An 18,741-nucleotide genomic window follows, 5' to 3' on the forward strand; every position below is an offset into this window, starting at 1 on the left:
GCCCCAAGTACCAGTCGACTGCCCCCTTTCAACACAACCTTACAGAAGCATTCTGTGGTCGAAATCTACTGTTACCAGTCGACTGGTATCATCACCAGTCGACTGGTATCGACAAAATGAGCTTACAGAGGCATTCTGTGCTAAAAAACATTGTTACCAGTCGACTGGTATCTGTACCAGTCGACTGGTACCCTATTTCTGAAAAAATCAACCTTTTCAGGCCAACTTCATAAATGCACCAGAAATTCCCTACACCTCCAAAAATTTTCAAATTTTGTGAAGAGGTCTATTGTACCCTTGTTTACTTGGGAAAAATACATTACAAAATGTATCTATTACCAATCCCATGATTGACACAAAATCCAAAACTAGCTAAATGGTTCAATTGAACCTTGACCTAAGTCCTAGTTTTGGCTTCCTTTTGATGTATTTGCCCATATTAATCCAAAATGCATCCCTAGCATTGGTTTATATGGCATCTATACATCCAAAACCAATTATCATACTATATGACCCCCAAATGTCATATTTCTTGCATGAAACCTAAACCATGTGTGTCAAATCCCTAGGTTTGAGACTCAAATCCATATCCAAACCTTTTGGCACACTCCATGGCTCCTCTAGACTCCCAAGTAGTACCCACTTGAGATCATTGACCATGGGTCCCAATTTGACTCTTTGAGCTCCCCCTAGAGCTCTTAGCCTTAGCCACCTCCATAGGTGACTCATCCACAATGGCTAGGCCACATCGGTCCACCCCCGGTGACACTTGGCCTACAAACGTAACTTTCTTAACCTTGGACACCTTGTCATTGGTTAATTTCTTCTTACCATTAAATGACTTTCCCTTGCCATTTATTGACTTCTCTTTGCCATAGTCATATGCAACCCTAGCATAAGACTTTCCCTTAGCCTTGGAGAACTCTCCCTTACCATGATCATTTGCCACCCTAGCATATGATCTCTTATTAGCCTTGGAGGGACTAGATCGGTATCCCAACCCCGATCTATCATGGTTGGGTCTTTGGCTACCCAACACCATATTTAATTCCTTAGATCCAATAGTGAATCTCTTAAGGAATTTCTCCAAATTATCAAGCTTTGACTTCAAAGCTTGATTTTTCCCTTCTAGGTTCCTAACCCTAGAGTCAACATGTCCACCTTGGACATTCCTAGACCTACCCTTTCTAGGCATGTGTCTCCCCTTCTTAGGATTAATGTCTTGGGTCTCCTTAGGTCTACCATTACTAGATTTATCATAAATGGGTCTCCTAGGGTTATAATCTACATTTACCCTATTTCTATTATGATATTTAAAACCAAAATTTTTCATCGCTATATAATGATAATCATTATTTTTCCTAGCATGCATGGGAACATAAGAATTCAAATTTGAATTACACTTCAAATTAGGGTATACCTCTCTTACCCTTGAAGCTCCCCCTTGATCTCCTCTTCTTCTTCTTCTCCCACTTCTTTTCCCACATCCTCAAATGCGCCAACTTCTTGAGTTCTCCTCTCCTTGGGCACTTTGTGTGGTAGTGACCCCACTCACCACATGTAAAGCACCTAATGTGTTTCTTCTCCTTCTTCTTCTTCCTCCTACAACTCACATTAGTTTCTAAATTAACTTTAGTGAGTTTAGGGTTTACCTCCTTTACCTTCTTGAGCGAAAGACACCTACTCTTGTAGTGCCCCATCTTACCACACTCAAAGCATTTAATGTGGTCCTTTGTGCTCTTCTTGGTAGTTGAGGTGGAGGGTTGAGCTTCCAAGATCTCCTCTTCCTTGGATTGCTCTTCTTCCTCTTCACTTGAAGATGTGGACGGTTCTACTTCTTCCTCCCTTGATGATGTGGATGATACCTCCTCATCTTCCTTCTCCTCCTCGGATGTTGGCCTTATGTCAACATCGGATTGGTCCTTCTCTTCTTGGACCAATGAGCCCTTCTCCTTGGACTCCTCTACTCCTTGGAATTGTGACGGGTTTTCATGATAAGCAATGAACTTTTTCCAAAGATCACATGCACTTGTGCATTCACCTACACTCACAATGATATTAGAAGGTAATAGATTTAACAAAATTTTTGTTACCTCCTTATCCGCCTCCGCTTGCTCCCTTTGTTCCTCGGTCCAATGTCGAGGTCAGAGGGGCTTCCCCTTTTTGTTCGTAGGAGCTTCAAATGGGTCACTCAAGACAACTCATTGGTTCCAATCCATTTGGAACCATGTCTCCAACCGCTTCCTCCAATAATTGAAGTCTTCTTTGTCATACAGAGGTGGAATTCGGATATCCCATCCAAGTGGTCCTTCGGACTCCATCTTCTTCTTCCTCTAGCTTCTTGCTCTCTTGGCGGTTAGTCCGTAGAAGAGCGCCCTCGCTCTGATACCACTTGTTAGGACCTTGACGTCCGCTAGAGGGGGGGTGAATAGCGTCTCACCCAAAACTTTACTTCCTATAATGTTAGTGCACAGCGGAATACAAAAACAAACTAACAAATACGAAAGTTTACCTAAAACAAGAAAGAAAAAGACAACAAACCAAACACAAACCCTAACACAAGGTGTTTACGTGGTTTAGAGATAACTTGCTCCTACTCCACGGCGTGTCCGTAAGGTGGACGATCCCTCAATCCGTCGGTGGATTAGTCCCCGGCAAACTCCGGCTAGCTCAACCTCCTTGTGGGTGGAGAAACCTCACCACAACTCCAACCAAGATCTCTTGGCACACAAAGATCTCTTGAGCATAAGTAGACTACTAATTAGACTTTAACCAAGTCCAATTTCGTCACCTTGGTCGGCCATACCAAGCTCCTTCTTATAGAACTTGGAACAAATTAGAACCTGATTTGCCTGTTACCAGTCGACTGGTCCTTGCACCAGTCGACTGGTGCCAGCCCAACGGCTATCTCAACGGCTCTGCTACAGTGCATCAGTCGACTGATCCATCACCAGTCGACTGCTACAGTGCGCTATAATAACTGCTACAGTACACTACAGTAACTACTACAGTGCCGCTACAGTAGACCCTAGAACTAAGGTTTTACTCCGAGTACAATCTCTCATGCACTCGTACCCTCACGACTCATTTGACTCTTCTTTGCAGCCTTGACCTTTCGCCTTCAAGCCTACTTCCTTTGGCTCTCGTCCCTCGGATGCATCCAAGCCCGCGACTTGTCCCCAATGTCATCCTTCGCGTATGCCTCGAAGTCGCTTCCCTCGGCCATTGTCCTTGCTGCCTTGTCCACGGTCCCTCGGATGCTCCATCCTTCATCGGACCCGAAGCCGTCAACCTGAGTCATATGTGTCACCTGCAGTCCTGCACAACTCAAGTACACATATCAAATAACAAGAGTAAACTTAACTTAAATTCTTTGCCCAAACACCAAAACACATGGTCTCGCGGACAATTGGGATTGCTCCAATAATTATTAGCCACCAAAAAGAGGAAATACGAAAGACGAAAACCCCAAAAGTGTCTTAAATCTCATTAAAAATAGACAGAAAGTTTTGATCTTTGCAACAAGAGTAATCCATCGATCACCCGCTTACAATAGAGGGGATTAGGGAACCGACCTTTGAATCCAGCGATGCGGCACTTTTGTTGGATCGAGTTTGCGGGTCTAGGAGACTCTGCAGCAGAAATTGATGAGGGGTCGGCGGGGGCAGCAGAGTGGAAACACAAAGGAAACCGATGGGTGTGCAAGTGGTACAACAGCAACAACGGCTATTGATGGCAACAGAGGTGAAGGCGAAGGATGTGGTGGCCATTGAATCGCACATAGAACAAGCAAATCTGCGTCGTTGTGTGCCACCAGTATCCGACAAGGAATCTGGATGTTTCCCCCTTTTTTTATTATTGAGAAAGAGATGTTTATTTAGAGATTAAATATTGACCTGATGGATTGGAGCTGGAGCTTCTGGCGCTCCTCCTATGAGATGGTGGCGAAGGCAGCGTTGCCCTGCTGTGCGCCGTCCTTGATGGGGGTGGTCGGTGCCGACCTCTTCTTCTGCAGGGAGTGCAGTTCGTCGATGGTCTTCGCCTTCACCGGCGGCGCGCTGTCGTCGTGGCAGATCCCGTTCTCCGGTTTCTCCCTCCCGTGCGTCTGGATCTTCGGCGGCCCATTGGAGAACGCCGCCGCTCACCAGGAAACGAGAAGGAGTACAACGTCGTATGAGGAGAGGGAAAGATAAATGGCTTAGGTTTGGGAACGCGAAAACACAGCGCCGAAAAGAAAACAGTGAGGGAAAGAAAAACAACGAAGGGGGGAAATGACCAAATTCAATTACAACGATTTTTTTCAAAACTGTTGTCGTAGCCGCTAAAAACGCAGATAAAGACAACGGTTTATAAAACCATTGTAAAAAGTGTTGTCATTTTAAAAAAAACTCGCTCAATGACAACAGTTTTACTAAAACCGTTGTCTTTTATATTTAATGGGGAGTTCAAAGACAACGATTTTGGCAAAAACCGTTGTCTTTGAGCAAATACGCAACGCTTTCTCTTAAAACCGTTGTCGCAGGGGTGTTGTCGTTTGCAGTTTTTGTTGTAGTGGTGGAAGTTCTGGTGAGTGAAGCCAAGCACGTGGAAATTCAGGTGGATTAAAGGGATTGACCGGACACCTAGTGTTGGAAAGTCCAAGTAGGTCAAAGGATTGACCGGATACTTGGCACGAGGAAATCTAGATGGGTCAAGGGTGACCGAACATCTAGTGGAAGTCCAAGTAGGTCAAGGTTGATCGGACACTTGGCACGAGGAGAAAAGTCCAAGTGGGTCAAAGGGATTGATCGGACACTTGTTGAAAAAGCCCTAATAGGTCAAGGGTGATTGGATACTAGGCATGATGTCCCAACAGGTCATGGTTGACCAGATGTTGAGTTTGGAAACCTTGGACTTGATTTAGGCAAGTAAAAGGTTGATAAATCGATCAACCAATTGATTGAACTGTAGTCCAATCAATCAGTTGATCGATTGGATGTGTGCCATGAAGGTTTATCCCAATTGATCGGTTGATCGATTGGGAGCAATCGTCACGAGCACAGAACCTTTCCCAATCGACTAGCCAATCGATTGGGCATCTCCAATCAATCGGCCGATCGATTGGAGACCAGATTTCTCGCGTACGTAGATGCGAGAAAGGTTGGATCGATTGGTCAATCGATTCAGTCATTTCCAGATAGTACAGAGGCACTCTGAATCGATCGACCAATCGATTCAAATCCTCCTCAATCGATTGAGAATCATTCAATCGATTGGAATCCAATCGTTGCACAGGTTATAGCCGTTGGCGAGAGTCTTCTTCGAAGATCTTCCTCTCCACTTCTCACTATCACTCTCAGTTGTCCACGCTAGTTCTTGGAAATGACTTTATAGAAGATGTACAACATAAAATGAGCCTATAATCAGAAACACGCAGAGAGTGGTCAGATTTTGGAATAAGACTAATCAAGGTATGATTCCATTGCTTGAGAAGTCTTTCATGATGGAAAAACTCCTTTACACCGCTATAAAGTCATCCCCAATCTTATCCTAGTCCGTCGTGTAGAACTTTGCATTGAAACCATCCAGTCTGAGAGCTTTATCAACCCCAATATAAAAGAGGACCCCCTTTATCTCTTCTGAAATGATTGGGACAACTATATCTATTGATTGAGCTTGAGATAAGAGGTTTCTAAAAATATTATTATAGTCCAAAGGAGTGCTCAGCCCTGTTTTGGCAATAAGTCTTGAAAATACCCCCACAAACTCTTCAACGACTTCATGTAAACTAGTTGTTTGACCCCAGATTGCTTGGTGAGTGTCATAATTGCATTTCTTTTGTTGTTGTACTTCACAAATTTATAAAAAAAAAACTTTGTACATCTATCAATATTCTCGAGGTAGGTACTTTTTGCTTGTTGTTGGTAGAAAAACTTTTCAGCCTCTGCTAATAATGTTTCTCTCTTTCTCATTGATACGAGATATTACGAGCGAGCCCATACGCAACATGGAAGTCAAAATCAAGGTGAGGTGGTAGCCAGCGTGTTACCCTTATCAAGGCTTAGCCCCTCACTTGACGCTAAGGCCTTTGGTATAAAGATTGTTGGCTTAATTAAAGGTCAGTCATGATTGAAGGATCCAATTCTCCACTTGTGAACAACTGGTTGGCATAAAGGTCGATCAAAATCATGGCCTGCACAGTATAACTCTGTTATATACTTGTCCGACCCAAAGGTCGGCTGGTCATATTTAAGCTTAGTGTTCATTCTCAATATATGGTAGAACGTCTCTGTAGTAGGGCAAGCTAAATAGACCTATCTCTCCATTCAACACCAAGACATATAGACTAAACCCGAACGATCTTGAAGTCAATTGAGTACATGGGTGTAGTTCTCCACTTCTGTAATATTTCTTTAGCTTATAGATGTTGCCTCATAATGCAGTACAACCTTCAGTATAAATCAAACTGTTACAAGGTTGGTCATATCTACGAGTTCGAGTGTGTTGTTATCTAATAGTCAATCTTCCATCATATGATCGATCAGTCCTAGAGCTGACTGAACCTGCAAGACTTAGCTCCTCATTACATATCAAATCTTCAGCATGAGCCTACGAGTATATTGTCGACCAGACTTATGCCTGATCGAACTTAGGGAATTCAACTCCCCATTCAAAGGGCAAAGATGCATAAGATTATTCTCATTACAAAGCCAGACGGACATAGAGACAGGAAGGATACCCCCATTCTTCCAAGTATTCGACCGGGATATATTCCAGGAGACAAATTATCAAGGAATCACAATAGATTGTTAGAGTAATAGCTGTCTGTCAGAGAATATTCTTCGGTTACAACATATGCATTCAATAAAACCTTCTTACTAAGATGACTATACAACTTCTATAATTATTGCGAAGGTTGCACAAAACTATTCATATATATATAACAGAAGATTCCTTGGAGGACTGTACAAATGTCAAGCAATACCTTCTATTATCTGACATCTTCTGACCGTGGAAGGTACGTTTTACATGCTTTACTTACCCGAGCACAAGATTTCTCTCGATTAGACTCACTCAATTTTACTGTAGTTTTTCTCTATTTTTTGTTCGATCATCTATTAACTTGAGCGTCGGAGGATTTATGTCAGGGACCCCTTCCCAAGCATTTGCCCTAATATTCTGTGGGCTTCCTTCTATGTGTGTGCAAAGAGGAAGAACGACGACTGGTTGGCTGGGCTCGGCACCAACGAAGGGTCAACGACACATAGGAAGATCGGTGGCCTCTTGTCCGTGGTTAGAGAGGAGTGACAACTCACGGGGTCAATACAATGATGAGTCAGGGAAAAGGGCAGTGTCGATGAATCAGGATAGAACGACTCAGTGAGAGGGGATTGGAACTAGCAACAAAGAGACAATAGTGAATCAGGACATGAGATGAAGAGAGGGTGGTGGATCGAGAAACAGGGAGACGAGAGGGGGGTCGGCGATGAGAGGTGGCGATGAAGAGATCAAGAGGAGAAAGAATTAGGGATGCAAAGGAAGAATTAGGTTTTTAGATTTATACTTAGGTTAATTAATTATAACCTTATATTAATTAAATCAATCAACTCCCACTTAAGTAGAGGTGAGTAAAAATTTTATAAAACTAAATTAACCGAACCAACTGAATTTTGAAATTTGGTTCAGTTAATTCAGTTTTCAATTTTTTTATAAAATTTGGTTAAGTTTTTGGTTAATTCGATTCAATTTTTGTTTTAAAATTCATAATTTGGTTAAACCGAATAAACTGAATAAGGATATTAATTTAATTATTTTTATTTTAAAATGTAATTAATTAAATAAAATATGTAATTAATTAAACAAAATATAAATTTGATTAATTTAGTTTTTAAATTTTGATTAATTCGGGTAGTTCGGCCGAAAATTGAATTAACTGATATTTAATCAATTTGGTTTATTCAATTTTGGTAGGAAAATTTGGTCGGTTAGGTTGGTTCGAAAAAAATTTTGGTTTATTTGATTTCTGGATTGTTTGGTTCAGTCAGTTTGATTTTAATTGAATGCTCAACCCTACACTTAAGTGATATTCCAAATAAAATTCTTCCAAACCTAATAGATTTATCTCATTGAATATATCATATGAATTCAGTTTAAATCCTGAAAAATTCCTAAAAAATCTTTAAAAATTCTACAAGATGATTTCTTAATTATCATTTATTATTTAATTTTTTATTTATTTGTCATATTTAACAATGCCTCAGGTGACTTGCAGGCGCCTCGTAGCTGATAACGTCAAAGAGTTAGAGGCGCCTTAAGTAACTTGGAGACACCTCGGGTGACTTGGAAGCACCTCGGAGTTGATAATGCCGAAGCGTTGGAAGCACCGTCAACTACTTCGAGGTGCTCCCAAATAGATAAACATTGAATACTTGGAATCAGATCAGAGTTAATGCAAGCACCTTAGATCATTGGAGACGCCCCTAATGCAATATCTAAGGAGGGTTCAACTAGAGCACTACACACCAATTATATTACAAGCTTTGACTTGATTTTACCCCACCGTTTACACTCAACTGCTATGCTACGACGATACTACACCCAACTATTGTAGTCAGAATGATACCGACATCGAGCTTTGATCTTTAACTACAATCCATGTCAATAAAGCAAATGTATTCTTTCAGTTGTTGTTATACTTGGATAGGAAAGTGTTTGGTGTTACACTTTCCTTATTTTTTGTATTCGACCTCTCTGCTCGAAGGTTATTCAGGAAAGAGTTTAGTGAATTGACTAATCGAAACGGTCCACAAGATCATGGGTCTTAAAGTAGCAGTCGCTGGGCTATGAACCAAGTAAAAAATAAAAGTGTCCTTTTCTTTTGTGATATTCATACTTTAAGTTTTTCACTATGTACTCGAGTTTCTGATAAGATTTTAAAAGGTGAAAAGAATAGTTTAAAAATGAGATGCACCCCTCTCTCTCGTTCATTTCGATCCTATAACTATGACATCTTTAGTCATATACCAATGAAGTTAATAGACGAGATTGATTACAAGGGTATTATGTACCCAGAAAGTTTGACATTGTTATTGACGTCAACTAAGATTTACTCGTACATTGTGTACAAATCATATGTAGTTCAAGTGGAAAATTGTTGGTGTTAAGCCTCGAGGGTATACTTGTTCATCAAACTGGATGGTATCCCTTAGTGACAATATGAGAAATACAATACCAAACTTAATTTATGCAAGATAGACATCGATGCAAAATAAAAACTCGATAACTTTTAAAAGATAATGTCTTTATGTATGAATGAACATATGAATATAATAAATTGAAGGATCGATGAGAAACGATAGAGGGGAGGGGGGAAGAGTGAATATTATATTGTTTGTTTAAAAACTTTTCTTTTCAATTCAAAATATCAAAGTAGTAGCGGAATGAAAACAAAAACAGGTAGACTCGTTCAGTTACATGGTTCAAAACTTGTGATGACTCTTACTCCAAGACTCACTATCCTTGATCGCATCGTTGGATAATTCACTAAAATTCCTCCTTCCAAAAATTTTGGAAAAGAGATAATGCGTACAGAGAAGTTAATACAAAAGAATGCAAGTTAAATAAAAATATTGACAATACAACAACGAAGAACGTCGGAGCTTCTTAGTGATGTAGCTTGAACATTGAGTGGAAGATCAGAAGTAGTACGAGCAACAACATAGTAGAACAATGGAATGCAAAAAGTTACTTTGGTTCGGTGCTCGAGACTTTCTTTAATAAGTGTTGATCGATCGACTAAAAAACCCTTCGATCGACTGAATTCTCTATCGGTCAATTGAATACTACACTTTCCTTCAGTGACAAGATCTGATCTTTGCATAATTAAGAGCATTAAATGTTCGATCAACCGATCACCTTGTTCGATCGACCAATCCCTCAAATCACTTTCTTCACTGCAATCCAAATCTGCTTCATCATTAATGATATTTAATGTTTGATTGACCGATCCTTGGGTTTGGTCGACCAATCTACTTCAATTCTAAGTTTGTCAAGATTTTGATCTTCTAGGTTATTTACCAAAATGGGTTCGGTTGACCTATCCTTAGGTTCGGTTGACCGATCCCCTTAAATACCAAATGTGCTCGGTTCGATCACTCTATGTCATGTCAACTTGGTTCGGTCGACTGATCCTCATGTTCGGTTGACTGATCCTCATGTTCGGTCGGCTGATCCACCTAGATTCTATAAAATAGAGTTAGTTTGCATAATAGTATAAAATATCCCTGCAATATAAAGTTAGCAAAGTAGACATACATTAATAGCAAAAATAGTAAGACCTATTTTGATCTCAACTTAGAAACTTGTCAGTTTCTTTAGTTAGATCAACAACTTAGGGTTTGTTCTTTCCCAGAACACGACCTCCCCGTCGCTCCACTCCAGTTGCTTACCTTAACCTACTTGTCAAATATTAGGTCTTCCAGACCTATTTGGACTTCATCTTAGCATCAGATTGGCTCACCAAGGCTTCCTCTCGATATCAGGTCTTCCAGACCTATCGACTCCAACTATTAGGTGTCAGGTCCTCGACCCACCTGAACTTCCTGCCTAACTTCTACGATCTGCTAAGACTTTCCTACCTAGCCACAACTAGGGATTTCTTAGTTGAGTAAATAGCCTGCACACTTAGTTGATTTACCATATCACAATAAGACTTAACTTGAACTTTTGACAGCATCAAAAACTCAGGTTTAATTCTAGTGCACCCTACACCAACAATCTCTCCCTTTTTGATGTTTGACAATCAAGGTTCATAGTTAAGTTTAAAATATGCAAAGATAAATAAACAAGCATTTAATTCTCCCCCTGAGTTTAATGACTCTCCTAAATTTACTATCTCTCCCCCTTTGACATACATCAAAAATAGGAGAAATACAACCATCAAGTTTGAAGCATTCTAAGATTTAAGTTTTGGAGTTAGAAAAATAACTTAAAAAATTTGAAACCAAAGATTTCTAAGCATATGATTTGAAAATCTCAAAGAAAATTATGACAAAAGGTTTAGTTTGAAATAAGTTTTTGAAATAATAAGATTTTAAAAGTAAACCTTTGAAGATTTTTCTAAGGACAAATATATTATCATTATAATTTTCAATAATAACTTGAAAGATATTTTGAAAAAAGCTAAGAATTTTTAAAAATAAGAATTATTAACCAAGTTATGAAATTAGTTTTTAGAAATTAATTTTTGAAAATTTTTAAGAAGAAACTTTGTTGAAAATGTAGAATTTGAGCAATTTTTGAACATTTTTGAAAAATATGAAATTTTCTAGAAAATACATAAGTGCAAAATTTGAAAATATTTTGTAAAGAGAATTTTGAAACATAAGTTTTGAAAGATTGCAAAGAGGATAAATTTTGAACCAATAAGTAAAGAAAATATTTTTTTTTTTGAAATTTTCTAAGGAAAAGAGACTTAATCTTGAATTGAATTCAAAAATGATGTTTATGCTCCCCTTAAATTTATATTTTCCTAGAAATCCAAGCATACATGAAGTGCATAAATTTTGAAAATATTTTTAAAAAATAAACAACTAGGAAATAGTCTTTAAATAAATGTCCAACCTTTGTACTTAGGTGACTATCACAATATATCAGCTGCTGACTAAGGTTAGTCAATTTGAGTGTTTGATCTTAACTAGTTTGTTACTAGCTAAATTACTAAAATTGATCAATGTATATGTTTAAAGCTTAGATTTATATCAATGCACTGACATAAGCATCTGAAATCTTGGGCTAAGTCCTAAGCATCTCACACCATTCTATATTTCAAAATACAAGCAAGGTATTCTACTATGTTTGTGAGATGCTGACTACTAAAACTATAAGAGCATGCAATTCTACGGTAAGTCCTAGTCTATTCTATAAAGAGAAAATATTTTGAAAGCAATTTTGAAAACAAATTTTTGAAAGGGAAATTTTAAAGACAAAATTTGAAAACTAATAAGTAGTAATTTATCTAGAAAGTACATATTAAAAACTAGTCTATAAAACTTAATCCTAATTGTCTTCTTAAGTTGCTAAAAATTCAGATTCAAGTAATGGTTTGGTGAATATGTCAGCTAAGTTAGATTTAGATTCAATGTAATTAAGTTCAATATTTCCATTTGTGACATGGTCTATAACAAAGTAGTGTTTGACTTCTATGTGTTGGATCGAGACCGCGCTAGAGGGGGAGGTGAATAGCGCTCGTGGCTATTTCATTTTTCGATTATCGGAATCGTATCGAATAAGTAGTTCGAGTATAAGCGCAGCGGAAAGAAACAGAAACAAGTACAAACAAAGGCACGAAAGATTTACTTCGTTCGGAGCCTAAGGCGACTCCTACTCGAAGGCCCACGATCCTTGATCGCTTCCGGTGGGCAACAACTATAAGCTTGATGAATATTACAATCTAATTACAAATGTAATTATGATTAAAATTATACCGACAACTGTAGTAGAAAAGAAATCTGAGCTCCGGGTCGTCGGAATGTTGCAACAGCACTTTGGAAGCAGTACTTGAGCAGAATACAGCAGAGTGGAAGCTTGGAAGTTGATTCTCTGATGTGCTGCTCAAACCCTGCTTTTAAATAGTGTTCAAGGCGCCTTAAACAAGCTCCAAGGCGCCTTGAAGCTTGAATTCTATCCCGATCTGCTCGCTGCGATAATCCTTTGACTGCCGCGACCTGAAAGCGCCTTCAAACCCTTCAAGGCGCCTCCAAGCTGTCCAAGGCGCCTTTAAGCCTGCTTCTCGCACCAGCTCAGGTTTTGCACCCGAGGCGCCTCCAAGCCCCATGGAGGCGCCTCGGACACTGTTCATCCAAGTTCTTCTTTGTGTTTTTGGTACCTGCAAGTATGTTAATCCAAAAATACCTGCACCACAAAGTTAATACAAAATAATAGTATGAATATGAAGTAATGACAGTCTCCGGACTGTCCGGGTCTGACTTCGAATTTCCGACCGGAAACCCTAGGTCGACCCAACGCCTACTGTTCCCTCTACGGGGAACGCGTCCTCACTTACTCCACTCAGGAGATTTACCTGCTGCTAGTACGATCATCCAGATCGACTGGACTTTTGCTCAGCACTCGACGCTTCCGGACTTTCTGCTGGACATCCGCTTCCCAGCTAGTCCAGTCTTTCACCTGGTTCGCGACACCAGGACTTTCCACCTAGGGTTACCACCCCCTAGGACTTTTGCCTGAAGCTATCGACCTGCCAAGTCTTTCCGCATAGGGTTACCACCCCCTATGACCTAGGGTTACCACCCCCTAGGGTTTTTTCTTTTGCCTAACCGCAGTTAGGACTTTCCTGAGACACTCAATCAACATGTTAGATATCAACAACCCTTAACTTTGAATCCTTTGCCATTATCAAAACTCAGGTTTGATCGTCAGATGCTTCCCGCACCAACACTATGTGTTTAGTTTTAAAGTGATGAATTGGGTTTTTAGTTAGATTTATAGAGCTTATGTTATCAATAAAAGTTTTAATATTTTTATATTCTAGATTAAAGTCTTTTAAGGTATGAGACATCCATAACAATTGAGCTATGCATTCACCTATTGCTATGTATTCTGCTGCAGTAGTAGATAAGACAACACAATATTATTTTATATTAAACCAGCTAACTAAAGATAGTCCTAGCAGTTGACATCCTCCACTTGTACTCTTTTTAACTAACTTATAACCAGCATAATTTGAATCAGAATAGTCAACTAACTCAAAGTTTGATGTTCTTAGGTACCACATTCCTACTTTACAGTTCATTTTAAATATCTAATTATTCTTTTAACATTTGGTAAGTGGGCTTCTTTAGCGCATGTTAACGTACATACTTACTACAAATAATATTTCAGGTCTACTTGTAATTAAGTAAAGTAAGCTTCCTATCATAGTTCTATAGTGTTTTAAGTCAACTGAATTACCATTTGGATCACTATCTAGGTTTATGGTACTTGTCATTGGTGTTTTTAGTTCTTTAGAGATTTCCATACCAAATTTCCTAATTAGTTATTTTGTATATTTGGCTTGGTGGATATAGTTTCCTTCTTTAGTTTGTTTAATTTGTAGTCCTAAGTAGTTTAACTCTCTAACCGAGCTCATTTCAAATTAATTTTCTATTAAAGTTATGAATTCTTTTAAAAATTTTGAGTTGGTTGATCTAAATACTATGTCATCTATATGTACCTGGGCTATAAATGTGTCTAAGTCAAGAGTTTTTATAAAAAGTGTGAGATCAATTTGTTCTTTAAACCCTTTTGAACTTAGAAAACTAGACAGTCTTTTATACCAATCCCTAGATTCTTGCTTTAATCTTTATAGTGCCTTTTTAGTTTAAAAACATGGTTTGGATGTTTTAAGTCTTCAAAATCTAGTGGTTGACTTACATAGACCTCATCTTTAATTTGCCCATTTAAGAATGTAGATTTAACATCCATTTGGTATAACTTGAATCTTTTATGTGCTGCATAGGCTAGCAGTATCTTTATGGATTCAAGCTTAGCTACCAGGACATAAGTCTAATCGTAATCGAGTCCTTCAACTTAACTGAACCCCTGTTCATCACGGAACCTATCCCCTTTCATTTTTATTGTTGCCTTATTATTCTAGGGACTCAACTTAGTTTAGAAATTTAGGGTTTTACAATTTCTAAAATTATTTAAGATAATTTCATCAAAGTTGTTTGATTCTAATTTATCAAGCTTGCTTATATTTTTCTATTATATTGTGAAAAAGGTGAAACGTTCATCCCTGCGCCTCCACCAACTGGTCTCACGGTCAATACGAAGGAGGTTAATCAGGGAACTGCAGATGGCGAATGTATGGGAGGGTCTTTTTAATCCTCAGCATTTTACCGAGGATCAATCCCCGATTCTATTGTGCAAACACTCATGCATTAACAATTTAGTCATGCTCGGGGAGTATATTTTTCTATTGTAGGGCATTAAAGAAATTGCATCAAGTTCTGAAAGAAGAATGCAATTATCAAATTTTGAGAAAATCTTATACTAGATGAGTGTGTTGGAACATTTTATAAGATTTTTTTTAGAGCTTCCATAACGGAAAGGGTCCATTCAAGAATAAATTTCCATGAAAGGCGCACTCAACTTATAAACAATAGCCCCTTTGCTTCATTTCTCAGCATACTAAAAATATAACAAATAAAGGATATCTTGGTTTCCAAAGCAAGAATCGTTGCTTGTGAAGATAACAAATAAAATATGAAGATATCTATCTCTCTTATGCTATGTCCCACTTAGTTTTCTTGACCACCACCTCCACCATCGCTGCATAAGCTCAATCACAAGGAAAGAAAACTAAGCTAAGTAGTGGAAATCATGTTGGCCTCCTATGAATTGAAGTACTTGTTGTTGAAAATGCGACCGTCACCGACAATGATGGCAATTCAACCTCTAGGTATTCAGCACCATCTAGAAATGATTCGTGATAACCTTTGGGCTGTCAATTCCATGACTGCAAGGACCAGGTTCAAGCTTTTATATGAAGTTGGATGGTTGAAGAATGAGGAGATGGAATGGTTGAGGGATGTGGATGTAGCAACTGCAGATATGAAAAACTTGCTCAACCAAATTTTGGATTCGAAGAAGACAATTGTAGAGTCGTCTGGTCGCCACTTGCATTGTTCTTGCTTGAGTGACATTCGACCGACACACCATCGCCACCTCATTTTGGTGGAGCTCAAGGAGATGCTGCTCAACTTGAACTATCTCATGCATAGAGGATCTAGATTGGGCCTTCAAAGGGAATCCATGGATTCCATGGATCCACTTGAAGAAGAGTACATGACCATCCTAAAAAGTGAGGTGGTTGGGAGGGATGAAGATGTAGACAAAATCATAGCAATTCTTCAACAACCGTCATTCAACAATCACAATGATGATGATGATGACAACGATGATGATGATAACAACATCAACCATGATGACAATGACGGTGGTGGTGGTGGTGCTGCTGTTATTGATGACGAGAATGATGATCCATTAGTCATTGTGATAAATGGCTCAAAAATGGTTGGGAAGACTACCTTCGCCCGAATGATCAACCATCACACTTGGGTGTGTCAATACTTCCATCATCGCATCTGGGTGGATGTGGATTTAAATTCATCTCTCAATCTCACCAATATGATCGTCAGAGAATTTCAAAGATCCATAATCAAGATGGGGGAGACCTCTGAGAGTGTCTGCAAACTAAAACTTGGCCTACCACTACAAGTCATGTGGGAATTTGTCAATGAACAACTTGGCGGAAGCAGATATTTTCTTGTTCTAGATTGCAAAGACTTTCCAAATCGACTGCAAGAGGAGTGGGATGGTTTGAAGCGTACCCTCTTGCGCGTGGGAGGGCAAGGGAGTGCGATCTTGATCACCCACAGAACAAGAACAGAATTTGACACTGATATGCTACATGGGGTGAGGTTCGTTGAAACATACAACTTGGATGGATTATCAGAGGATGCATGGTTGAAATTGTTCCTGAGACATCATGATGCATCAGCCAACCCATCAGAGCAACCCAAACTGTCCCTGGGGCATGCTAAGCAGCTTTTCAAAGACTGCAATGGGTTGCCAATTTGGGCAAAGTATACAGCATCATTCAGGTATGATGTTGATTGGATCAATTTTGAGTTTGAAAATGATAATGATCCCACTGAAACTTTTTCACTTATCCGCATACGAACATTTCAATATCTATCATTGTTTCTTAGTAAGCCTAATCCTGAAGTCATCCTACACATATTGATAGCTGATGGTACTATATTAGATTTCATTGGGGTCATTGATGAAATTTCTTATGACTTTTGGCAAAGAAAATGGCTATTTAAGGGAGATGAATTTGATTTGATTGAAATCATTGACGAGATTTCTGAAGAATTTTGGGTAAGGAAATTGAAATTAGAGGAAGGTAAATTTGATCCAAATGAAATGGAAGCAATTGTGGGGATACAATATTTGCAAATAAGGGTCGGTAAAGATTCAAGAGTAAAAATCCCAAGGCAGTGCCGTCATTTGTGTTTAGTATTTGACTCTAAAGCCGGTGCATTTCGGCTGCCAACCTTGCCAGTCGAGGTGAGCAGCAAGCTTAGAACACTGATTGTGCAAGATGATGAAACAGCAACTCCAATTTCAAAAGTCCAAACAAGACGACGAGCTGAAGAAGCAGCAGCAGCAATGAGAACGATAAAGATGTTGGCCAAACTTGTAGATTTGCACACGTTCTATCTGGAGACTACTCTCATCAGGCAGTTACCTAGAGAAGTAAGCAAGTGGGTAAACTTGAGATACCTCCACATTTCCAAGAATGACATGGAGTTCCTCCCGGAGTCACTTTGCAGCCTCAGTAACTTGTTGATTTTAAGTTTACTTCGTTGCCATAAGCTTCAAATGCTACCTGAACGAATTCATGAGCTTCAGAAGTTGCAGATTTTGGAACTAGTTCATTGCACAAAGCTTGGCAAATTACCGAAACTTGTGACCAGACTCAAGAACTTGGAAGAGCTAAATGTGGAAGGTTGCTGCTGGCTCATGGAGTTACCGGAGGATTTGAGCAGCATGCAAACGTTGAGAGTCCTCAACATCGTGGGATGCGCATCCATGTCATTGTTACCCCATGGGATTCAAAAGATGATAAACCTCCGTAAGTTGTCAGGAATATTTATCACAGCTGGTCTTAGTGATGGAAGCTTCGGACTCAGAGAGTTGCAGGCTTTGACAAATCTTGAAGAACTACGACTGCGGAACCTAGAACGAGTGTCGAAGACAGAGGATGAGACTCACATTGAGCCGTTGTGGATGATACAGAAGCTCCAATATGCGTCACTGCATTGGGATAACGATATGTCAGCGTGCGAACCAGCAACTTTGCTGCAGCTACTTGAAGCCTTCAAATTCAACACACATTTGAAAAGTATAGAGGTCATTTCTTATATGGGAATGGAATTTCCTAGTTGGATGGGCAAAGAAATTTCCAATGCCAATTCCCTAGTTGAGGTCAAGCTCATCAATCTGAAGAAATGCAGCACGCTACGACCACTTGGAGAACTTGAAAATCTAAGGAAACTTGAAATAAGCGGCATGGATTCGATAAAAGAGGTGGATGATGCCTGCATTGGTGTCAGCTTGAAAGAACTCACTTTCTCTGAGATGCCTGCATTGCAGCAATTGTCTATTGTTAGTTATTATCGCTTTCGTGCACTCCATGAACTGAAGCTAATTCAATGCACAAAATTGAATTCAATTAATATGGAGAGTTGGGTTTTGTATGATAACAAAGTTAATTTATGGTTGAACATGGAACCATGGTGGAGTCGCGAATTTTCGGGATGGAAAAATATGAAATTTGTTCGATCCATAGAGATAGTCGGGTGCCAGGAGCTGAGGTATCTGCCAGGAGGTATGCAGAACTTGAGAAATCTTCAAGAATTGAAAATTATGAGTTGCAATAATTTGGTGGCTCTGCCAAATTGGTTGAACAAATTGAAATCTCTCTGTTCCTTGCACATCTATGCTTGTCCCAAGCTGTCATACATCCCAGAGATAATCAAAACACATTTGCGAGTGCTGAAAATTGAAGAATGCCCCAAGCTTCAGATGTAAGGTCAAACCTTATTAGGTTATTGAACTACTTAAAAGGGTCATTTATTTTCTTTCTTAATTCTGATTTAGTTGATTAATTGTGAGAGCAATAAGCATGCTTCC

The 18,741-nt window shown here is 39.2% G+C and overlaps 1 protein-coding gene across 1 annotated transcript; it reads left to right on the forward strand.

Moving 5' to 3' along the window:
* Positions 1–15,360: 15,360 nt before the first annotated feature.
* On the forward strand, positions 15,361–18,639 carry LOC122011314 (putative disease resistance protein RGA4). The gene has a single exon (XM_042567701.1). It carries the CDS (start codon positions 15,361–15,363, stop codon positions 18,637–18,639), a length of 3,279 nt encoding a protein of 1,092 aa, XP_042423635.1.
* Positions 18,640–18,741: the final 102 nt, after the last annotated feature.

The sequence above is a fragment of the Zingiber officinale genome, chromosome 8A, assembly GCF_018446385.1.
Source record: "Zingiber officinale cultivar Zhangliang chromosome 8A, Zo_v1.1, whole genome shotgun sequence".
NCBI classification, from domain to species: Eukaryota; Viridiplantae; Streptophyta; class Magnoliopsida; order Zingiberales; family Zingiberaceae; genus Zingiber; species Zingiber officinale.

Bases quoted from the DNA above. Each gene is read 5' to 3' on its own strand.
- LOC122011314 (XM_042567701.1), top strand. From the start codon at position 15,361: ATGTTGGCCTCCTATGAATTGAAGTACTTGTTGTTGAAAATGCGACCG.